The following is a 25,278-nucleotide window of genomic DNA, read 5'->3' on the forward strand; positions in this document are numbered from 1 at the left end:
CCCAGTTAGAATTAAACTTGACTAGGGATGTGAAAGATAACAGGAAGGGTTTCTATAGGTACATTGGAAATAAAAGACAGACTAGGAACAACATAGGCCCCCTTAGGAAGCCTTTGGGAGAACTGGCTACCTTGGATTTTTAGAAGGCTGAGGTTCTGAATGACTTCTTTGCCTCGTTCTTCACTGGCAAATGCTCTGATCTCACTGCCCAAGTCTTGGAGGGCAGATGCAGGGACTGTGAGAATGAAGACCTTGGGCCCACTGTGGGAGAGGATGTGGTTCGAGACCATCTTAAGATCCTGAATGTATGCAAGTCCATGGGACCTGATGAAATCTATCTGCAGGTGCTGAAGGAGTTGGCGAATGAAGTTGCTAAGTCACTGGGCATCATATTTGAAAAATCATGGCAGTCAGGAAAAGTTCCTGATGACTGGAGAAAGGGAAATATAACCCCCATTTTCAAGAAGGGGAAAATGGATGACCCGGGGAATTACAGACCAGTCAGTCTCATCTCTGTGCCTGTCAAAATCCTGGAGCAGATTCTCCTGGAAGGCATGGTAAGGCACATGAAAAACAACAAGGTGGTTGGTGACAGCCAGCATGGCTTCACTAAGGGGAAATACTGCCTGACCAATTTGGTGGTTTTCTTTGATGGGGCTGCGGAAATGATGGACAGGGGTAGAGCAGTTGATGTCATCTACTTGGACCTGTGCAAAGCATTCAACACTGTCCCGCACGGCATCCTTGTTTTTAAATAGGAGAGACATAAATTTGATAGGTGTACCACTAGGTGGATAAAGAACTGGCTGGATGGCCACACACAAAGAGTTGTGGTCAATGGCTCAATGTCCGGCTGGAGACCAGTAACAAGTGGTTTCCCTCAGGGATCGGTGTTGGGACCGGTCTGCTTCAACATCTTCGTCGCTGACATGGACAGTGGGATTGAGTGCGCCCTCAGGAGGTTTGCAGATGACAACAAGCTATGTTGTTCAGTTGATACGCTGGTGGGAAGGAATGCTATCCAGAGGGACCTTGACATGCTTATCAAGGTGGGCTGATGCCAACCTCATGAAGTTTAACCATGGCAGGTGCAAGGTCCTACACTTGAGTCGGAGCAACCCCAGGTACATCTACAGGTTGGGAAGAGAAGAGATTCAGAGCAGCCCTGTTGAGAAGGACTTGCGGGTGTTGGTCAATGAGAAAATGAACATGAGCCAGCAGTGTGCACTCACAGCCCAGAAAGCTAACCGTATCCTGTGCTGCATCAAAAGGAGCGTGACTAGCAGGTTGAAGGAGGTGATCCTGCCCCTCTACTCTGCTCTTGTGAGACCTCACCTGGAGTACTGTGTGCTGTTCTGGTGTCCTCAACATAAAAAGGACATGGAACTGTTGGAACAAGTCCAGAGGAGGGCCATGAGGATGATCAGGGGACTGGAGCACCTCCTGTATGAAGACAGGCTGAGAAAGTTGGGGCTGTTCAACCTGGACAAGAGAAGGCTGCGTGGAGACCTCATAGCAGCCTTCCAGTATCTGAAGGGGGCCTATAGGGATGTTGGGGTGGGACTCTTTATTAGGGACTGTAGCAACAGGACAAGGGGTAACAGCTTAAAACTTAAGCAGGGGAAGTTTAGATTGGATATGAGTCGGAAGTTCTTTACTGTAAGGGTGGTGAGGCCCTGGAATGTTTTTCCCAGGGAAGTTGTGAATGCTCCATCCCTGGCGGTGTTCAAGTCCAGGTTGGACAGATCTTAATGTCCTTTCCAACCCTAACCATTCTATGATTCTATGATTCTATATCTATATAAGTGAAGATTACCAGCGGTATTTAAATGTCTTGGACTATCTGCTTCACTTTCCTTGCCTAAGGATTTTCATCCCTCTAGGCTTTTCATTTGATGAATTTCTTCTCTCACTCTGACTCCTAATCTTATTCTTTGGGCTATTTATCAAACTCTGCTTCTTCTCTAATAGCTTATATTGAAATTTTTCATTCTTTCTTTTTTCCTCTTTAGACTTTGTATCTTTCCTTTCTCTCCCTCCAAACAAAGGCTGGTTATCTGTATCCCATCTCTTTTTGAATATCTTTCCTTATCCTTCCATTTCCATTCTTAATCAGAGCTCGTCATCCAACTTTCATATTCCCTACAAAGTTGCTCAGTGTTTTCCTTGTCATCACAATACCATGGCCTAACGAACTCCAACTTTCTCCTATTGTCATACCTGCTAGATTTTGTAGCACAGTAGAGGCAAGGTGAAGTGTTTATCAGGGAAGTCTGTGTTGCAATCTAGAGAAAATTGTGGATGCCTGGACTAGTCTGGAACCTGGAAGTTGGCCAGGCACATTTCTTCATGTTGAGCATTGTGTTGCTTTAGTTATGGAGACATAGGAACAATTTTCACAACCCAAGGTGCTGGAACTGAAATTTAACACATCATTAATGAGGGCAGAAACTTGAGAGATTCTAGCTGACAAGTGTCTGCTGAGCTTTTGTGAACTGCATTCAATTTTTTAACTTTCTTTTTTTCCCTTGGGTGCTTGTCTTGCTCTAATATTTGCATTAAAGGAATTTGTTTTGCTTTATCTGTATACTGACTCATGGATGGTGGCAAATGTCCTGTGGGGGTGGTGCAACGATGGAAGCAGAGCAACTGGCAACGTAGAGGTAAACCCATCTGGAGATTGTACATCACAAATTACAGCCTCATCATAAACCCTCTCTATTACATGACCCAGAAGAAGAATGATTTCAAATGGGTCCCTGGGCAACAACAAACTTTAAACAAATTAAACGAGAGAGAGTTCATGCAGTAGAACTTGGACCAGTCTTGACAGAGCAAGATGTGAAAAATGTGCTTTCCACTGCAGCCAGGGAGAATGGTCCTACTGGAGGCTCTGGCAGAAAGCTCCATGGGGAGAGTCGAGGTCGACCCCTTGGCTTTTGGAGTCAGGCCTACAGAGTATTTGAGGCCAGCTATGCTCCCACTGAAAAAGAGATACTGGCAGCCTATAAAGGGGTTTGAACTGCTTCAGAAGTGTTTGACACTGAATCACAGCTCCTCCTGGCACCCCAGTTGCCTGTGTTGGGCTGGATGTTCCTCTACACATCATGCAAATGATGCTACACGGAGTAAGTGGGCTACACTAAATACACAATGAGCTCGAATAGGAAATCCCAGTCGTCCAGGAATTCTAGAAGTCATCATGGACTGGCCAGAGAGCAAAGACTTTGGAATGTCACCAGAGGAGGAGGTGATGCGTGCTGAAGAGGCCCCACCATATAATAAACTGTCAGAAAGTAAAAATCAGTATGCCTTGTTTACTGATGGGTCCTGCCAGATTGTGGGAAAGCATTGGAGATGGAAAGCAGCTGTCTGGAGCCCCCTACGACAAGCTGCAGAAACTATTGAAGGAGAGGGTGAATCGAGTCAACTTGCCGAGGTGAAAGCCATCCATCTGGCCTTGGACATTGCTGAACAAGTAAAATGGCCAGTACTTTATACTGACTCATGGATGATGGCAAATACCCTGTGGGGGTCATTGCAACAATGGAAACAGAGCAACTGGCAATTCAGAGGTAAACCCATCTGGGCTGCTGCACTGTGGAAAGATATCGCTGCCCAGGTTCAGAACCTGGTGGTGAAGGTACCCCATGTAGATGCTCATGTACCCAAGAGTTGGGCCACTGAGAAATACCAGAATAACCAACAGGTGGATCAAGCTGCTAAGACTGAAGTGGCTCAGATGGATTTAGACTGGCAACATAAGGGTGAATTATTTTAACTATGGTCAGGGACACCTCACACTAAACCATGTCACCCAAGGCTCTGTGCAACCTGAGCTTGAACACCTCCAGGGATGGAGTATTCTCAACTTCCTTGGGCAACCTGTTCCAGTGCCTCACCACCCTCACAGTAAAGAACTTCTTCCTTATATTTAATCTAAACTTCCTCTGTTTAAGTTTGAACCCATTACCCCTTGTTCTATCACTACAGTCCCTAATGAGGAGGCCCTCCCCAGCATCCTTGTAGGCCACCCTCAGATACTGGATGGCTGCTATGAGGTCTCCACACAGCCTTCTCTTCTCCAAGCTGAACAGCCCCAACTTTCTCAGCTTGTCTTCATATGGGAGGTGCTCCAGCCCCCTGTTCATCCTCTGAAAGCTTCAAGAATTGCTATGTAAATTTCCAGACTTTGTTGGAAATCAAATTTCTGTTCTCGATTGAGAAAGTTCTAATAATACTGATGAGACTGGTAGGTAACTTGAATATAGAAAACAGGCATTCATTTAGCATACATACATCTTCCTGCCAATAGTAAAGCATCAAGGTACAAGGAATCCGCAGCGGTGCTTCTGATTCCTGCATGCCGGTGTGCTTTGCTTTTTTGTACTGCTGACTGCCATTGTTCAATTACTCTTCGAAGTAGGTTAAATTGTGGTTTTTGTGGTCTTTAAGTGTTAGTTATGTAAAGAGCTTGGATAATATTGTTGTGTTACCAAATAACTCTTCCCTAAAGACAAAAATATTGACATGACAAAACCACATTTAAATAATGACTGTCTGGCCCTCCCTCCCTTTAAACATCAGTTGATGTCCTAGTGGATGAAATGTAAATTTGCTTCATTACTTTTTAGAAATTGCATAACTTGCATGTGCATCAGTCTGCCGGCTGCAGGAAGGGGAAGCGGATTTCATGGATGTGTAAGACATTGTATAGGTTTCAGATTTAAAATTGCATGTTATGGTTGTTTAAATTTGTTTCTTTAAATCATGTGGATAATTGTTACCAATGTACTATCATAAAACTAGCATTTTACTTTAGAGTTTGTTAACTTTTATCCTGATGTTTCAATGTGTTTTTTTGCCTAGAATTACCACTTTTAGCTCAAGCAACAGGTGGTTTTATGACAACCAAGTGCATTGGTGGTTAGTCTTATATTTAACAAAAGGAAAAATGCATGAATTAACATTTACCCAGTTTTGGTTTTTAATGAATTTAATTTGCCAAAAGTTAAACCATACATGATCTAGTTATGAATTAAATTTTCTTTGTCCTAACATAGAATCATAGAATAGTTAGGGTTGGAAAGGACCTTAATATCATCTAGTTCCAACCCCCCTGCCATGGGCAGGGACATCTCACACTAAATCATGTCACCCAAGGCTTCGTCCAACCTGCTCTTGAAAACTCCCAGGGATGGAGCATTCACAACCTCCCTGGGCAACCCATTCCAGTGCCTCACCACCCTAACAGGAAAGAATTTCCTCCTTATATCCAATCTAAACTTCCCCTGTTTAAGTTTTAAGCTGTTACCCCTTGTCCTGTTGCTACAGTCCCTAATAAAGAGTCCCACCCCAACATCCCTATAGGCCCCCTTCAGATACTGGAAGGCTGCTATGAGGTCTCCACGCAGCCTTCTCTTATCCAGGTTGAACAGCCCCAACTTTCTCAGCCTGTCTTCATACAGGAGGTGCTCCAGTCCCCTGATCATCCTCATGGCCCTCCTCTGGACTTGTTCCAACAGTTCCATGTCCTTTTTATGTTGAGGACACCAGAACAGCACACAATACTCCAGGTGAGGTCTCACAAGAGCAGAGTAGAGGGACAGGATCACCTCCTTCGACCTGTTAGTCACGCTTCTTTTGATGCAGCCCAGGATACGGTTGGCTTTCTGGGCTGTGAGTGCACACTGCCAGCTCATGTTCATTTTCTCATTGACCAACATCCCCAAGTCCTTCTCCACAGGGCTGCTCTGAATCTCTTTTCTTCCCAACCTGTAGCTGTGCCTGGGATTGCTCCGACCCAGGTGTAGGACCTTGCACTTGTCATGGTTAAACTTCATGAGGTTGGCATCAGCCCACCTCACAAGCGTGTTGAGGTCCCTCTGGATGGCATTCATTACCTCCAGTGTATCAACTGAACCACGCAGCTTGGTGTCATCGGCAAACTTGCTGAGGGCGCACTCAATCCCACTGTCCATGTCAGCAACGAAGATGATGAAGCAGACCAGTACCAACACTGATCCCTGAGGGACACCACTCGTTACTGGTCTCCAGCTGGACATTGAGCCATTGACCACAACTCTTTGTGTGTGGCCATCCAGCCAGTTCTTTATCCACTGAGTGGTCCATCCATCAAATTGATGTCTCTCCAATTTAGAGACAAGGATGCCGTGTGGGACAGTGTCGGAACGCTTTACACAAGTCCAGGTAGATGACATCAACTGCTCTACCCCTGTCCATCATTTCCGTAGCCCCATCATAGAAGACCACCAAATTGGTCAGGCAGGATTTCCCCTTAGTGAAGCCATGCTGGCTGTCAACAATCACCTTGTTGTTTTTCATGTGCCAGGAGAATCTGCTCCAGGATTTTGACAGGCACAGAGATGAGACTGACTGGTCTGTAATTCCCCGGGTCATCCATTTTCCCCTTCTTGAAAATGGGGGTTATATTTCCCTTTCTCCTGTCATCGGGAACTTCTCCTGACTGCCATGATTTTTCAAATATGATGGCCAGTGGCTTAGCAACTTCATTCGCCAGCTCCTTCAGGACCCACGGATGGATTTCATCAGGTCCCATGGACTTGTGTATGTTCAGATTTTTAAGATGGTCTCGAACCAGATCCTCTCCTACTGTGGGCCCAAGGTCTTCATTCTCACAGTCCCTGCGTCTAACTTCCAAGATGGGGGTGGTGGGGTCAGAGCACATTTCATTCACCGAACCTCTTAATTTTAATAAAACTCACTACCACATTCTGTAATAGAAAAACTAAACTTCAAAACAGTTTTTGTATTTCTGTAAGCTAGGTGTATCTTTGTACAATTGGTAATTTGGCTTTGATTAAAATCAGTATCAGAAACACACCAGTCACTTTGCTGTAGAAATCCTGTACAGAGGTATTGAGAGGTCTGAAAGTAATAAAAGTATTTTGATATTAGTTTGTTCTGGTAAATGTTGTTCCTGATAATTGTACTGGAGGACAGACAGATGCCTGTACTGTTTTCTGATTTTTGAAGAGACTGAATAAGTTTGTAATTAAATGCTACTCTTTGACTCCTAAGCCTCTGTACTAGTTGCGCATTTATATTATGCCTCTGCAAGTGCAGTAAAAGTCAACTAATACTTTAATATGACATCTACTTTTTCATCAGCTCCTGGGCTACAGCGAAAAGCCAGTATACCTACAGTTGTTCATTGGCACAGCAGATGATCGGTACTTAAGACCTCATGCATTCTACCAGGTGCACCGAATCACTGGAAAAACAGTTGCAACAGCTAGTCAAGAGATAATAATTGCCAGCACAAAAGTTCTGGAAATACCACTTCTTCCTGAAAATAATATGTCATCCAGGTATGTCACAACGTAACTTAGCTGTGTAGTTTTATGTACCTTTTTCTTATTTTCTTTTGTGCAAAGGTGAAAGAAAATCTTGTAGAATAGCATATTTTCTGCAAATATGGTTCATGGTTAAGGTAGACACATCTATTTAAATGTGTCAGCGTTCAGGTAGTCAGAAGTAAAGGAGGAGAGAGACAGGGAAGCTCATAAGATTGACAGGGAAATAGATGAGCACTTCTGGGATTACTTTTCCTCATACAATCCATACATACATATGACTCCACTGTGGGTTACTGGCAGTGAAGATTTTCTTTGATTTTACGAAGACATAAAACTTTTTTCTATGAAAATACAGTCATACAGTTTAGTTCTTTCTTTCTTGACTGAATGTGGTGATTTAACTTCTGGTATCATAGTAGGCCTTCTCCTTGTTCTGGTTATTTTATTTTTAGCAGTTGTGTTATTCTGACTTTTAAGGTCTTGCCAGGTAGAACGTGCTAAATAATAGTTTAATGGTTAGTTATAGCAACAATTAAATAGCTCCATTCTAGCTTGGACGGTCAGGGAACAGAGCAAAGCACAATCATTTGTTTATATAGCACATTATTTCTTCTGAAGTCAGCCTAAATTTTCCTAGTTGCAGACTTCATGCTAATTCCATTGAAGGCTATGAACCCACAATGATGTGCAAGAGAATACTCCTCCCAAGTTTACATATATGTATTACTTGATTAAAGTATGTGTGTCATATGAATAACCATTCTATTTGATGAGCTATTTGATGACTACACTTTTGTCATTCTCTGGTCCTTCCTAAGGCAGAGCTAAATATAGTTCTCTTGCTCTTGATGATGTTTATTATGTTAAATAGCTTACTATAAAGGTTAAACATTGTACAATAACACATAATCTTTTAAAGGTTCAAAAAAGCAGAAGCTAGACATATACACGGCAAAATGTTTCGATAAACAAACAAAATGTTGCTGCCATTTTTGACACTAGCAGATCTTTTAGTCTCAGACATTTAAAATAACATTTAAAATAGCATAACATGGGGTAAAACAGAATGCTGTTTGTTCTTTAACAAAAGAAAGGTTTACAGAGTATATTTGGCAGTAGTTTGATTCATTTTCTTCCATTTCTCTTCTGATCCCTCTGTCCTCACCTACCTCCAGTATCGATTGTGCTGGTATTTTGAAACTTCGCAATTCAGATATAGAGCTCCGTAAAGGAGAGACAGATATTGGAAGAAAGAATACCAGAGTGCGGCTTGTGTTTCGTGTTCACATCCCACAGCCTAGTGGAAAAGTCTTATCCCTGCAGACTGCTTCCATACCTGTTGAATGCTGTAAGATTGCTTTAACTGTACATGATTTGTACTCATGTTTTCTGCATGTGTTAGTAGTATTGTCATTCTGAAAATATTTATTGCCAGATTTATATGTAACAAGTGTGTGTAAAAGGCATTGTGTGTAAAGAGCTAAATTACCAAAACTGAATACAGCTTTATAGAAAGATGGGACTTGCCAAGTGGCAGCCTGAAGGTTTGGAGGAAAACCAATGTTACAGGCTTTAAACCTAATACTGCAGTCACGCAGCTAGCAGCTTCAGTGGTTCCTGAATCTGAGCAGAGGCATATGATGTATCTCTGTGAAATAAATACTAATTTCAGGAAGAACTAATACCATTTCATTTAAAAGAGTCTATACCATTACTTGTCTTCATACAGTATTATCTAATGCACAGCTGAACTTCTAGAGAGTTCATTTGTTAAATGCTGGCACTGAAGAATCAAAACATGACCTTAAACAAGCTGAATTTCTCCTAGAATTAATTTTCTCTATAAAATAGTAAAATAATTTTTAAACTAATATTCTTAAATTAAATATAAAATTTTCTGTAACAGTAGAGACTGTTGGGATTCATGGCTCCTTAGTGTTTCTTTTCTATATTTATAAAATTTCAACATAATTTTAAAACCAAAAATAATACAAAAAATATTATTTTTATATGTAAATAGATGGTCAGTTTGGTTTCACCCCTATTCTTCAAGATAGGATCATAAAAGACATGTCACTATGATTAAAGTTAAGAATAATACTTTTTCCCTTAATTGTTGTTTTTTTTTAAAAGCTCAGAGATCTGCTCAAGAACTCCCTCAGATTGAGAAGTACAGCATCAACAGTTGCTCAGTAAACGGAGGCCACAAAATGGTGGTGATAGGATCCAATTTTCTTCCAGAATCCAAAATTATATTTTTTGAAAAAGGGCAAGGTAAGTGCTATCTTAGTTTTTGCTTAAAAAAAAAGCCAAAACCACAAGCCTGAGCTTGATTTTAGGAAGTAGGGATGTTTTTTTAAAGTAAAACAAAAATAGTCATAAGGAGTAATCCGAAACTCCAGGTTGGGCATTGAACTACATGCTGGTTGACAATTATTAATGAAGTAGTACTTGAGATTCAAGAAGACAATTACAGGCTAACTAACTTGGAATTGTGTGTATTTCAAAGATGTTGTTGACGTATCTTACTGGGTATTTTGTCATTAAAAAAAAAAAGAAAAATTCTAAAAGGAAATGTACTATTTGGCATTGATGTTACATCTGATTTAATCATTGCACAGGAACTGACTTACTCCTAAGCTAATGCAATAAACATTAGTTAGAAAACACTACTGATTTTTTTTTCCCCATATATTTGCATAATATTTTCTGTAGAAGTTACTCTTCAGGGCTGCAATTTTTAACAAGTCTCAAGATCTGGCTCAGATTTGGGGTGTAATGTATCCTTCAGCTGTGTCTATGTCCAATTTGTAAACAGGCAAGTGTGCATCTAGGTAAAATACTGGCAGTAAGCAGTGGTATGAACGGTAGTAACCTCTTGTACATGTATTAAACATCAGTGAGTTTGACACCTGTCAATTACTTAATCGCCAAGAAATCAGAAATGTTATAGTTAGTTTGCTACATGATTCTCATTCTCTAGAATCCAAGTTCAGTCTTCTATGCAGCACATAGTCATGGGTGAGAACTGCAGTAGGCTTACACGTGTGTATTAGAACAGTAGAGTTCACAATTATATTTCAGGCACATAGTTCAGTTGTACTAAAGACACCATGTGTCCTTCATGCAGTGAAATTGGTAGGAAAAATTAACTGCTTCATACTGACTTCGTGAAATAAAACCAATATTAAATTTTTCAGTCTAACATATAGGACATAGACTCTCCAAGTAAGCAAGAAACTTGCAGATTTTGGATGAATATTTCTAAAACATCTTTCTTTAAATGCAAGTTCAGGTTTGAAAGCTGCTTTTTTTCCCCTAAACCCATGTTCTTTTCTCTTTTCTATCACTTTTATAATGATGCAACTCCATAAACTAGAAAATTTACCACCAAAAAAAAACCCATTGAATACTTTTACTACAACCAGATATAATGAATATTTTGCAAGTTTTCTTATTTTTGTTTTGTATTATACACACACTTAGGTACATACATATTACTCAAAGATCTTCAGTTACTCATCATTCCTTCCTGCTTATGCAGCTCTTCTGGATATGCATCTTGATCTTCATATTTCTTACTTAGACTAAAATGCATGAAAATTAGTTGAAAATTTAGGAGCAACTGTCTTAATACTTATTTAATATAGAGAACATAAAATTTGAACAACCTAAATTGTCATTTGCTGTGACTTGAATACTTGCTTTGAACTTTTGGGAAAACAATAGCAAAAGTCAATCATTAAAAACAGAAGTTGGCAACCAAGTCCAATACTTCTACGCTGTTTCCTTAAATATTTAAGTATAAGAGCTGGATCTTTTTTAATTAGCAAATACAAGGTATCTGGAGGTTTTATGTAATAATGCATTTGGACACACAACTTGAATGCCTTTTGAAGAAGTACTGCTGCTAGACAACAGGTTCCCTGATAGCTTGTACAAAAATCAGTAACAAAGAGCACTGAGAGTTATGTTCAGGCTAAGGGGTTATGTAAGGTCAGAGCAGAAAGAGGGTTACTGGGCAATTTACTTCCCTCACACCTCACAACACAGACTGCTTGCCCTGCATTTGAACCACAAGGCCTTTCAGGTCAGGGGAGGGTGTTTGTTTTGCATGCATAACCTGTGGGTATGTGCATGAAGGTCTGTGTTCTCTCTTACATGGTGACTTATCTTGGAAGTCATCAGCATGTGTGTTGGATAATTGCAGGTGTTAGCAATTTAGCTACCTTTCAAAAAGGTTTTTAGAAAAATGGGATAAAAAAAATCCCTCTGTATACTTACAGTGCACTGGCTCCTTTGGAATTGACTCTAAGTGAACATAACCAGCAGCTTCTGTTCAAATGCAAAATCCTGTGCAACAGTCAACTTGTGGACATTGTAGAAACTTCTAAAGCATCTCTGTACTTCACACTTTGTTTACAGGACCTCTGTCAGTTGAATGGCCTGTTTATGACTGAAAATAAATGCAGTTCTGTATTAATTATTTAAGTATTTTTAAGATTAAGTGTTTTAGAAAATGCTTTTTGCTTGAATTGCTTGTAAATTTCTCTCAACAGATGGACGACCTCAATGGGAGGTAGAAGGGAAAATAATTAGGGAAAAGTGTCAAGGGGTGAGAAACAATTTTTCTTACTTTAGGAAGCTTTCTGTTTTAAAATAAGAAACTAGACATCTTCATTGTTGTTCTGAAATTTAGGCTTAATTTAGTGAAGTAGATTATTGGCTGTTTCAGCTAGACAACTGGAGACTTCCAAATTGGTTTAATACTATAAAGTAGCCATTAAGATGATGCTTTGAAGGAACTGGAAATATCGTGCTTGTTGTGAATGTAGTGAAAAAAGAAATTGAAAAAAAAAAAAACCCTGAAGATAATTTTGCTAAGATGACAGTTTCCAGTGAATTAAAATTTTTCTCAAAAGCTAAATGATACAAGATGCAGTTCTTTGACTGCTAGAGGTTTTTTTTATGCTCTGGCAGATAAAGCATCCTTTAGATGATGTGTCTGTTTAATTAAAAGTATTACTTTCGGAACACTTGTGTTTAAAAGAAGGAAAAAGTCTCCAAATAAAAGTTTGCTTATAGCACTGTTTTACTGTTTAATGCACGTAAACTTGCAGTTTACCAACTTCAAAATATCAGTGCTCTAGTTTTGCAATAAGTGCAATAAGTTTTTTTGTAATTAATAGCAGTTTCATTTGCATTTAAAACTCTTGTTTCATACAGGCAAACATCATACTTGAAGTTCCTCCATACCATAACAAAGCCATTACAGCCGCAGTTCAGGTGCAGTTTTATCTCTGCAATGGCAAGAGGAAAAAAAGCCAGTCTCAACGTTTTACTTACACACCAGGTATTAAATAAAAAAATTAAATTTGCATTTTAATTTGTGTTTCAAAGTAGACATTTGAATGTAATTCAGACAATCTTGTACCTGACAGGTAGGTAAGATTAGCTTTGAACTGTTTGTAAAACAACTTACTTAAGGTTGTCTAATTCAAAAGCTGAATTCAGCGCAATAAGCTACACTGCTATGATTACAGCCAGGTATTTCTTTGTTAATGTGTTTTACAGAACAATTTGCATTCTACTTCTCTTTGAGAATGATGATGAATCTCAGAAGCTGCTCTTTAAGTAACACTAGTGATGACATGGGGAATAGTGAGATCGTAGAAGAACAGGTTTTATGTATTTTTTCCCCCTTCAAATGTCAGAACCCCCCAACACAGGTTTAGATACAAGGAAGACTTAAAAAAAAAAAAAAAAAGTCTGCTCCTTTGCCTTTCACTTACATTCTTTTCAGAAATTCATACCTCTTCAGAGTAGTTGGAGTTCACAAGGTCCCAGTGATGGGGCTAAACCCTGTAGTACTGCTTGGAGGATGTGCGGTTGGATATCTGAAGGAGTCTTTCAAGACAGATACAAATATTAATATAAACTTCTTGAAGCTAATGTTTGTGCTGGCAAAGCCAACTTCCATTAGTTTACACAATTTAAAATAGTTTTGCTTACTTGTGCTCTAAAATTACCTACTTACCTTCATGTGTAATTCAAGCAATGTTAGCGAGGTATCTGATACACTAAGTATACATTAATTGTGTTATCAGATTTATGGGGTCTTTTTCAACCATTCTTAAGAATCTTGCCTTCTAAGATAGTTACAAGATACATCTTAAAACTATATTTTTGTTTGAGAAATCCATATTTAAATTATTTAAATGATGGAATTAAGTAATGACACTGCTTAAATAAGAAGCAAATTTAATTATAACTGCAGCTATTATTGCACAGACATTTTAAAATCCATTTTATCTGTAAATATATATCACAGTTCACTTAACAGTGTATTTTATAAAGTAGTAATTAGGAGTTGTTTTAGCATTTTTCTGCTATTTGTACTTAAAATCAGTATCTCTTCATGAGCATACCAGTAGCTTAAAAAATAAATGCTGTGCGTCAGTTTCTAACTGTATTATGAGAACAGTTGCTGCCATTATTGAAATTGGGGGATATGCTGAAAGAGCTGCTGTAATTAAAACAACACACACAACTTGAGCTAGTTTGTAACTAACTGTGTTGCCAAAGTTCAGCAGTCACCTTGCTCAGAGGCTGAGGAAGGTTTGAAGCCTGGTAGCAATATCTGTATATTTATCACAGGGTACAAATGGGTTGGGTTTGTAATTCAGTATTTTACTTTTTGTAGTTATAATGAAGCAAGAGCACAGGGATGAGGTGGATTTGTCTGCCATTCCGTCTTTGGCCCTGCATCACACAAGCAATGTCCGGGGCCTGCATTCTATCCAAACTCAATTGCCTTCATCAGAGCAAGGGCATTCTCACAACAATTTACTGTCTACATCACCCAGGAGCCTCGTGTGTTCCGTTCAACCACCATACACAGCCATGGTGACCTCAGCAGTATCCCACCTGCCACATATGCAAGGCAGAAACCTTAGTCCAAGTGAAGAGTGTCATGTTTTGCCTCCTGCTGTGGTTCAGTCTTTTCAGGTAACATCAGCACCCCCTGTGAGGCCTTCTTACCAGCCTATGCAGTCTAATGAAGCATACAATGGACAGTCTGGTCTTCCTATGAACTCTGCCTCCAGCCAAGGATTCAATGCTATTTCATTTCAGCAAGGCACAGCTGTATCTCATTTGATAAATCTTAGCTGCCAAGCCCTACCACCGATGCAGTTTCATTCTGCAAGCCCAGGTTCTGTGTCAACACCAAGTACAGCAGGACACCTGCTAGCACACCCAGCTCATTCAGGACAGTCATCTTCTCACCTGCCATGGATGGGATATCACTGTCCAAGCACTGGGCAGTGCTCCATCCCATCTGCAATGAGTCAGTCCCTTGGGCAGTCTTCTCCCCAGCTGCAGCAGGTCTCATATAATTCTACAAATCCAGCATCTGCTTCATTCCCATCCCCAACAACTTCCCACCCTTTGGTCTTCTCACCCCTGTCTGGACATTCTTCATCCCAGCTCCAACCTATGCCTTACCAGTCTCCTAGCTCAGGACCTACCTTGTCTCCCCCACCAGCCACTGTAAGTCACTCGGGACAGCACTCCCCTCAAGCACACAGTCCGGTGCTGGGCAGTCTGAATGCAGCGTCATCCCTGGTGCACCACCCCACATGCATTTCATCTCCATTCCCGCCAGATGGGGCAGGTCTTAACATTAAACCAGAACCTGAAGATCAAGAATTGAATTTTCAAACAATAGGACTACAAGACATCACACTAGATGATGGTAAGTGGATATAGTATTTTAATACCAGGATATAATCTACATTAAGATACAGAGTGGGTGTGGGAGAGTTGTTTTGTTTTGTTTAGACCACACTCCTCTTCACAGCAGTAAATTTGTGTTATCAAAATGGAGTTATATTTTTGTGTCCAAAGCAACAAGTTGTTTAAAACTGCTGTAAATTTGTAGTTACACAATTCAAGTACTTTAGTCTAATTTGCCCATAGACTTTTTGGGGGGGGGGGGGGGGAATTGGTTTTTTTGTTGTTTTTTTTTTTTTATAAAACAGGGTTTGAGGATTAAGTCCTACACATTGACACCTTATGTATAGGAATTAATTTGAAGCTTTTTCTGATGGTCTTGTTGGTAGGTTTCAGTGAGAGTTGTCATAATATATATTAAGTTGCAATAAATGTAGTTTGGAGTTCTGTTTCTTGGAGGGGTCCCAGTTGGAAAGGGCAGGCTAGTTTTTTAAAATATTTCACAGGCATTTTGGCACTGTCTTAGTCTCTTCACAGGCATTTCATTTTGTAATTCTGCTGTCATCATTCAGCACCTCTGCTCACAGTAGCTGTTTGCTTTCTCCTTACCATTTTAGCCTTTTGAGGAATTCACTTGTTTAATACCAACAGAACAAGGACATTCTAGTGCTAAAGGCCAGGCTGTAAAGTTCTCTACTTCAAATACTTGGACAGTGTTCAATTACCAAACATGTCCAACCAAGTGAAAAAAAAAAAACAAACCAAGAGATCAGATCCTAAACGTCATACTGTTTGAGGCATAGATGCAAAGCAATTTAAAGAGAATGTCATGTTAATAGGACTGGAAGAACAGAAGGCCTGGCCTTAAAAGGTGTGTAAAAGCTGTTTGGTGTTGATGATGGGAATCTTTTTTCACAATAGCTTTAACTGTTGTGGTTTGTTGTTTTTTTTTGTGTCACATTAGAACCTACCTTTTTCTCATCTTTCTTCCCTTCATGCTTTTCACCACATAAACAGAAGTGTTTGGCATTTATGAGCATCTTGGCAGTTAGTTTGTACTGGTTCAAAAATTAAAATCAGTGGACAGTAAAAAGAAAGCTTCCCCTCCCCCCCCCCCCAGCACAAATACTAGTTGCTTTTAGAAACTTTTCCCATTTCTTAACACTGTGAAATGACCAAGTTGTTTCTGTGCTGGCAAAGACATGGAATCATGGGAAAATCTGCAAGAGCCGCACTTAGAGCATGGTCACTTCCTAATAAATTAGAGAAGTATAACCAATACACATGAGTCAAATGGCCACAGTTTCATTGGTTTCTTTTTGTAAATAACACTTGCTATAGAAGTTTATAGTTTAATCACCAGCTATTGGACCTTCTTTAAACTTCCTATATGGAAAACTGAACAGGGTTTTAAGCATTGAACTTAGCAGTTGGCAGCAGCAATATGTTTGCGAGTGTAGAGATTACCTTCAGTTGGGTTTCACAGTACACCCACTCAATGACTGCTTGGGGGGGTTGGGGTTGGTTGGGTTTCTTCATTTCCAATCAGGTGTCTAACCTGAAACCTGCTGTTCCAAAAATCTTGAAGGGCAGAGTGCAAAGAAACAAGCTGCTCAGTTCTCTCAACATGAGTAACTTCTCCTGCTTAATCAGCTTTAAATAAAAACCATGTTTGGGCAGGAACACTTTTTTATAATGTCTCTAATGATTACTGTGCTTTTAAAAATAATTTCAAAATTTTTCTTCTGTCTGTAATCAAATTTATGTCTATACAAATAGAGCTAGACACAAATAGCAAATCAGTTACTCTGCATTAATGGTATAACAATTAAGGAAAAAATCTAAACATGATTGCATACATTAATGAATGTTGATACAGTATGTTCTCCCAGCTAATATATCAAACCTGAAGCTGTATTTAGTTGTAAAGTAGGTTTTTATAGGTTAGCAATTAAGGCAAGTAAACCTCTTGAAATACTAAGGCAAAACCAACTGAGAACTGTATAAATCATGTCTGTATTGCTGACCTTAAATATTTAAGTCAGTAGTCTTAAAAAAAGAAACAACTCAAAAATAAACACAAACAAACAAAAAAACCCAACACACCAAAACCCAAACAACCCTGCCAGCATAAATAATCTTCTTTCTTTTAACAAAATTTGAGTGTAGTATAGAAGTGCTACCTCAAGCTAAAATTAGTCCTGGAATTACAAAGTTCTTTAGGCTTGATGGAGTGATATTTAAAATTCTTTAAAAAAATACCCCAACACGTTCTGGGTAGTAGTTACCTAATCCCTTTAAGCAAGACTCCTAAAAGCTAATCTTACTGCCTCTTCTTAGATCAGTCAGGCTTTTTTTCTTCAAAACCCCCAAATCCACTGCTTAATACAGAACTACAAAGCTGCTTCATACATCAGTGCTCAAGGCAAGAGCATCTGGATTAGTCTTGATCTAGCATCTCCCAGAAGGTGTATCGCATCTGGATTCACCACTTACAGCTTCTCTGCAGAGCCAGTCACGTGCCAGTGACCAGCATGGGGTAACTTTTTGTGTTGCTTTGCCCTTCATCAGTCAGAGTGAAAAGGAATTACATCATTTAAAGACAGATCCTCTGCCTGGGTGTTTGCACAAAGTATACATTTTACCTTTTTTTTTCCCCTCTGATGAAGTTTAGGTGATTCTTTGTTTTCTTGTTTTTCAACAGGATCTGGTTGATGTCTTTAGGCTTTTCTCATCTCCACCTTGAATTTGATCTTTCGTTTGGCTTCCCTTCTTCCTGTACTTACTTCCTACAGGAAACACTTTCTAATTCACTTGAAGAAACAAGGGATCAAAATGCATGAGGACACCTAGATATTAAATTTAAATGATATTACAAAAAAAAAACATTTAAAATATAACACGATTTTAAAGTAATATGTACTGTATGCTACTACTTAAAAGGTGTTCTTAAAAACAGTACTTCTTTCTGCTTAGGTCTTTTCAGTAGTAAGTCTGCACAAGCAGGTAAACTTTTGGACTGGAAGTATGTAAAAGTACCTTCTTGCTCTTTGTCCCCTCCATTTTTACTCCACCTACCCTGGTATGTTGGACCTTCTTTTTTCCTTGCCATCTTTCAGGAAGTCTGCCCTCTGCCCAGATCCTCAGGCTAACAGCTGACTATATAGACCACAGAATATTTAGTGCTGCAAATAGGTGTAAACAAGGCAGCTGAAATGACTAGAAACAGGCAGTTGGTGATATCTGTCCTTTCCAACATCCATCATCCATCCTGTGCTCTGTTTGTTGTACGTTCCCCTAATATAGGTCCCATTTCTTCCCCACTTGAAAAAAAAAGACTCAGTCTAGTTATATGATTTCCCCACTGTTTTTGAAAAGTGCTCCTAGTGTGGGGGTTTACCTATCCCACTGTCAAGTTTTAGATTTAAATCTATTCTAATACTGTTGATCTAAAACTTAATCTCTTGTGGTTTGCAGTTTAGGAGTAAGTTTACCTTGGATTTCATGATTTTCTACAGTGATGAGATTTCTAACATGCACAACTGTATTTAACCATTTTTAAGGTATTATTTTAGGCTGTATTCAGCAAATCAGGATGACCTTCTACTAATCTTCTTACATTTTGTTATTCATTGCATCTCCATTATCTAAAGCTGGAGATCAGCAAATCCTGTGGATTTACTACAAATCATAACTAGAAATCCTCTAACAGTTTTGTGCACACAAAGCAATAAGCTGCTTTGTCAGACACATTCCATGTAGAATTCTAAGCCATTTGTATTCATTCATTTTAGTAGTTCTGTGATAACTCTCTAGTTGAATTCTCTTGCTGGGAAGCTCAGCGTTTATCCTGATCTTTGCTAGAGAATTTGTGCGTCTTCACAGATAGCTTTTTACTGTAGCTTGAGCTTAACTTGTGGAGACTCACAGGAGTAACTAGTAAGAAAGCATTGGAGAATGACTGTATCCTGTATTTTTCTCTATATTTAAAATCTTACGCATTAACAAGTCATTCTTAATGAAGGCAGCATCCTGCCAAACAGAGCATTGAAGGTCTACAGAAACACAAAAAATATTGAATGCTAAAGTCTAGCTTAGTATGGAGGAGAGCAGCTCAAAAAACTGTCTTCTTGCCAGTGCAACTCCAACTTGAGATGTTTGTCTGCAACTCCAGTTTTTGGATTTAGCTGTCTCATCGGCACAGAACAAAATGTTGCATCTTGTAGCATGCCTGGCAGGATTTGTGTGACAAGAACTCAGCTAGAGTTCTTTTATGTTGTACATAGAACCCTCAGAATATTCCTGTTGATAACAGGCATTTCCAAAATTATACTAGTATAAATTCTTTAGTAAGGTTGTGTTCAAACTCCTCCTTTCTTAGTATTCTGTATATTAAATATATATTGTCAAGCAGTATGGAGATAGCAATAAAAAGCAGTGTGGAATTCTAATTCTCCTCATAAGCATATGATGACAAGTCAGAACCTGAAATGTATTGGAAGAGAATGGGAATTTACTTTTAGAAATGGGTGGGTGTTATGAATGAAACAGAAAGATCCAGACTGAGCAGTAGATTAAAAGGAAAAGGTTGGAACAGTGAGGAAAGGTGAAGAGGATGTTATCCATATGGGCTGCCAGCGGTCATGTCTTCTAGTGGGTTCATTCACTGTGTTCATAAAATGTGTGCCAGCAAGGCACCTGGTGAGAAGACCATTTAGAGATTGCTGATGTGTAAAGAACTCAGATAAATCCTCAGCCATCTATGAACAGCTAACATATGATACTTCCTATTGCCCTGAGAGCCACAGAACACCTTGTAACAGATTCAAAGCTCAACTAGTTGCACCACTGCAAAAAGATTCCCATTTAAGACTTAGAAGAGTAGAAACTTACTTTGTGAATGCAGGTGGCATGTCTACATCATGGTGCAGACACAATAGTAGCGGAACTGGAAGGCGTTAGGCATGCCCTGGTGACACCAGATAAAGTACACTTAGATGCTTTCACACTATTTTCTGCTTTGCAGCATGTGTCCTCCAGCTCCAAGGTTCATGCTTTATACTTACTATGTTAGACTCGTCTATCTTCTTGCATGAGAGAAAAGGGTAAATGTATGACACTGAGATGAGGTGGCTCACTATGATATGTAAATTCAGAGTGTGATGACATAACCATGACATGAACAGGGATGTTTGTTACTGAACTAAATAACTGCAGAGCTTGTGCTGTGACTCTGCAGGCACGTTCAGACTGTTTATGTAGCTATAAACATAATATACACAGGAAAACTATACTCCTCCTAACATTTCAAACAGCCCTTTTTATCTATTAATAAAATTAAAAAAAAGTACTTCTTAGTAAAGTTGGCATTGAACCTGAAATTACTTGAAGAAACCCTGTCTTATGGCTTGGGATGGTAACTTGCAAGGCAACCCACCACATTCTCGATAGCTTGCCATAGCAAACACAGCCTGCCATACAACTGGTTTTGATCACAGACCAACAGAATGAGCTGTCTGCTCCACAGCAGAGAGCACTGAGGGTTAATTATAGCCTGGCAGTGCCTTTTGGGTTTTTTTTTTAGGGAAAGTTGACACTGGTTGCTGGTCACGTGGAGTCAAAACCAGACTACATATACTGCACTAACCCCTGTGATGTAGCTGCAGGGATTCTTTACATGAATGCGGCTGATTGATGGAGTTCCACCTGGAGATGACAAAGGCCTGTCCCCAAGGAAGTGTGCACTTCAGTCTAGCCATGATGTTCTTTGAGGTTTACTGATCCTCATTACCTGTAGGTACAGCAATTCACTCATCTGTCCTATAAGTTACGCAAACTCCTGGGTGGATGCAGCAAATGCTGTGAAACCTAGACAGTTGATATGATCTGCTATTGATGGCTTGGCTTCGTGAGCGAAGATTTGGGAAGGGCTTTAACCACGCTTACTACAAGCACAATGACCAAGGGCATGTGGGATATGCAAATCTGGCTGGAAATAAAAGGGTGCTTAGACAGTCAGGAAGTGTCTGACCAGGACTGTCATCTCCTGCGCAATCTCAAGCTACCCATGCGCTGGTCCGCCTGCATGCAAGGTTGGATCTGCAGCTTCCCATGCACCTTGTCACCTACCGTTTTGACCCTCGCCTGTCCATACAGACAAGTGAGAGTAAGCCCTTCCAGCCTGCGCAGTGGATTTTTTAGATGAGGCACAGCTTGCGCAGAACTGGCCCTACCCTTTACACCTGAGGTTTAACTGCCATGGCCTAGCTAGCTAGGATGGTGACAGCAAAGTCCACAGGTCGTAGGTTTTGTAAGTGTGTCCTTCTCTTCGATGGAGGACCATACAAGGTTAGATGAGCTCCATCAGCCCGGGTTTGAAGATAGGAGTTCTCCTATGAGGAAGGCCTGTCTTTGCTAACGAAGATTCAGGAAGGGCTTTAACCCACATATTCTGAACAAAACTGTCATTTCCTGTGTCAGTCTTGTGCGACCGATGACGCAACAGCACAGCATCAAGTGTCTAGGCGGGATTCTGACTTAGAAGCGTTCAGTCATAAGCCCGTAGATGGTAGCCTTGCGCCAGTGGCTCCTCAGCCAAGCGCACACACCAGGGGTCTGAACCTGCAGATCTGCTATACAATTATATCAAACATCTTTTTTCAAAGCATATTAAAATCTCCACTCTCTGCTTAAACCACAGCACCCCTGCAAACAACCATGAATTCTAGAATATTTTTGGGATCCACTTTTCTTAAACCAGTACATCTTCTAGGCCTAGTCCCATTGCCCACACATCCTGCTTCAGTTCAGTAGTAGTAAGATAGACAGGCTAAACTTTGAACCAAGTAGTGGTACAAAAATGAAGTTTCTTGACTTCTGTAGGAAGAGATCCTTTGAACCAAAGCTGGTGCATATAATTGAGGGTTTAAAGTTTTTCTTAACCTTTCTTTACTTAAGGGAGGAATCAAGACAAAGAGGTGGTTCATAAAAGCATGGATTTTTTACCAGTTAAATAGATTGATCTACAGGATGTCCATTTGCTTCATTTCTAGTTCAATGTAATAGTTTTGATTTTAGTGTTATATTCTTTGGGTTTGAAACGCATTATAGTATTGCTTAAGGAAGTAAAAACCTCTCTCAAATGTTTATGAAATTATGAGGTAGAAAGGTATTTTAATGTATATTTACCCACTACCTTAAGTCCTGCCTGTTGAACAAAATCTTTATGTTATATTGCATGATTTTAAAAGGCTGTTGAATTATTTACCATGTTTCACAAACAACAAATAAATATTAGCTGCCTGAGGCAAGTGAATGCTTCATTCCAGAAGGTGCTGGCTGGAGAGGTGCTACACATGACATGTTTTATCAGGGATTTGTAAGAGCAAAACCTCAGTGCTGTCAGCAGCTTCATTAGGAGCCCTCAGTGTGCAAAATTGATTAGAAAAACTGCTTTGAATCGTATTTCTCTTCTAAAGTGATAGATAATCCTTATAATCTAAGCTATGCAGAGTTTATGGTGCAGAGGCTGTTGCTTATAAGAGCTAATTAACTCCACTGTCCTTTCTAGAGGCTTTTTGTCAGCGTTTGTTCTCTGCTCCTTTGAAAGCCTGAGATTTAAAGAGGATTACTAGTAAAAGTTAATTTGTTTCATCCCAAGGTAGTTTTCTGCCCATCTCCCTGGATTCATTAGATCTTTATTTAAATGTCACTTTCTTGCTGGTTCTATCATAGTTGGTGAGAAAAACATTATTTTCTTAATCTCCTATTTGACAAGAATTTGTCTTTTATCTACTCCTTTCTTTCAAAATGGCAGTGGACATTTTCATTGAAACCCAGATCATACTTTCCACTTCCTCTAACTTTAAGGTTTAAATAAGCATAAGAAGTCATCCAAAGAAGTAATTTGAACTGCTTGAATTTCAGGAGGAAGTGTAAGAATAGACTTTTTCATTCTTCCAGGAATCACCCCTAAGCAGGGCTTAGAAATCATGCTGGCAAAGCAAATGTGTGGTTCTATCCAGGAGACACAAATTAGCCAACTTTCAGAGTAATTTTGTTAATTGTATTAAAGCTTGATGTACTAAACTTGCAGCTCTCTCTTGGGCAGGGAAAAGCCCCCAAACCCAACCCAGTATACTTTTGCATGCTCTGCACAGTCATGGATCACAACTGAACAAACAAGCATTTGTTAGTTAAAATAATAAATACATGAGTCTACATTCATATTTCCTCCAGGAAAAACAGTAGAATCATAGAATAGTTAGGGTTGGAAAGGACCTTAAGATCATCTAGTTCCAACCCCCTGCCATGGGCAGGGACACCTCACACTAAACAATCTCACCCAAGGCTTCATCCAACCTGGCCTTGAACACTGCCAGGGATGGAACATTCACAACTTCCCTGGGCAACCCATTCCAGTGCCTCACCACCCTAACAGGAAAGAGTTTCCTCCTTATATCCAATCTAAACTTACCTTGTTTAAGTTTTAACCTGTTACCCCTTGTCCTGTCACTACAGTCCCTAATGAAGAGTCCCTCCCCACCATCCCTATAGGCCCCCTTCAGATACTGGAAGGCTGCTATGAGGTCTCCATGCAGCCTTCCTGAAGGGAATTCAGTTCTTCACTTCCTCCTTGTTTCTAACTTTTCCTTGGTCTGCCAGAGCCACCTCTACCAAGATCATAGGTTTCCAACACTTCAGCCTGCATATGGCCTGACTGCAGATCAGTACCTGGGACAGAATATGCAGACAGCCTGACAAGTAAAGGGGAAGCTAACACCTGTTTACAGCAATGGTTTCCTCTGGTGAAAGGCTAGGAAAAATAAAAATAAAGGTGTTATTTAATAGTACTCTTTTGCCTGCCTTGTTCAGTGGAGGTGCTGTAAAATGACATAAGCACTTTTAATTTGACCACAGTAATTAAAGCAGATTGAGAAAATTGCAGGAGGAATGTTCTAAATTAACACACATACTAAAATGAGATATATGTAGTATAAAATTCATCATGATACAACTAGGCAGACATCCAAAAATATTAACTATTACCTTTATGGCTCTGGCTGCTAACTGAAATTAACTAAATATATAAGTGATATTGGTTTTAATAGGCACTCTGATACTTTATAAATGCTTATGTTGACATATGTAGTAGTTGTAAATGAAAATATTTAATGTTAGTGCTATTAAAAGAAAATTGAAAGTCACTTCCTGGTTGAGTGAACTGTAACATCTTGGTTTAGTCCAGTCAGTAGTTATGTCTGTCTTCTTCTCTGACACAGACAGTTTTATCTCTGACCTGGAATACCAGCCATCAGGTTCAACAGAGAAATGGACTCAACATTCAGCACTCATGTCTAACTCCTATGTGGAAAATCTATAGGGTGAGTCTACTTACTGAAATGTTTGAAATTGGAACACGAAGGAAAGGAGAAGGTGTTTTATTAGTCTTAACATCTACAAGTGAACAGTGTTATGCAATGCTTAAGTATTGCTATAATCGCACACCTGTGTATTCTGAAATAGTTGTAAATTCAGAAGCTGTGAACCAGGTGTTCACTTATTCATTAAAAATCCCCACTGAAAGCATATGTAGCTTCCACAGAACTTCCTCAGTGCTGTAGGATCTAGTTCAGCAACAGGATATGAAAAATCTTAAGTCAGATATGGGCAAGGATACAGAGTGGGCAAATCAGTTAACTGTGACAAATATAGAATGCTTCCCCTTTTTTAAAAAGAGGAAGCAATGTTAATTTAAATAGATGGAATGCAGTGGCATGCACTGTCAATCCAGGTATTTGGGATACAAAGTCATAAATAGATTTCTAGTTGAATGTGCACTTCTTAATGGGGAAGAATTGTCTGGATTTATTTTAAGATGCTTTCAGCTTCTTCATGTCACATATAAAGGAGATAATTTTGCACCGTGACTTTTAAATAATGATATTAGAAATTGATGCATGGTATATTGGTCTCGTTCGTGTTTATACTTATTCTTAAGTGTTTTTCACTTAATTATAAACATGCCTAAAATGCTAAACAATACCAACCCTTTTTTTCCCCCTATATATATATAAACACATATAACACATTTTACTTTCCCCATAGATTTTTAAAGGGGGATACCTGTAAGTTTACAGTTGATTTGGAATTGGTACCCGGAAAGTGACCAAGCTCTGTGTGTAGCCTTAAAACTCTCACACAG

The 25,278-nt window shown here is 39.5% G+C and overlaps 1 protein-coding gene across 1 annotated transcript in view; it reads left to right on the forward strand.

Moving 5' to 3' along the window:
• LOC130601782 (nuclear factor of activated T-cells, cytoplasmic 3-like) overlaps positions 1-24,456 on the forward strand; it is a 41,126-nt gene extending 16,670 nt beyond the window's left edge. Inside the window, exons 3-9 of the mRNA XM_057414111.1 lie at positions 7,153-7,352; positions 8,516-8,688; positions 9,474-9,614; positions 11,900-11,955; positions 12,567-12,693; positions 14,044-15,096; positions 24,356-24,456. Of these exons, the coding sequence (XP_057270094.1) occupies positions 7,153-7,352; positions 8,516-8,688; positions 9,474-9,614; positions 11,900-11,955; positions 12,567-12,693; positions 14,044-15,096; positions 24,356-24,456 (1,851 nt within the window). The remainder of the gene's footprint in view (positions 1-7,152; positions 7,353-8,515; positions 8,689-9,473; positions 9,615-11,899; positions 11,956-12,566; positions 12,694-14,043; positions 15,097-24,355) is intronic.
• The last annotated feature ends 822 nt before the right edge of the window (positions 24,457-25,278 follow it).

This window comes from Pezoporus wallicus, unplaced genomic scaffold (assembly GCF_028554395.1).
Source record: "Pezoporus wallicus isolate ANWC-B61680 ecotype Strahan unplaced genomic scaffold, APGP_CSIRO_Pwel_v1 contig_13933, whole genome shotgun sequence".
NCBI classification, from domain to species: Eukaryota; Metazoa; Chordata; class Aves; order Psittaciformes; family Psittacidae; genus Pezoporus; species Pezoporus wallicus.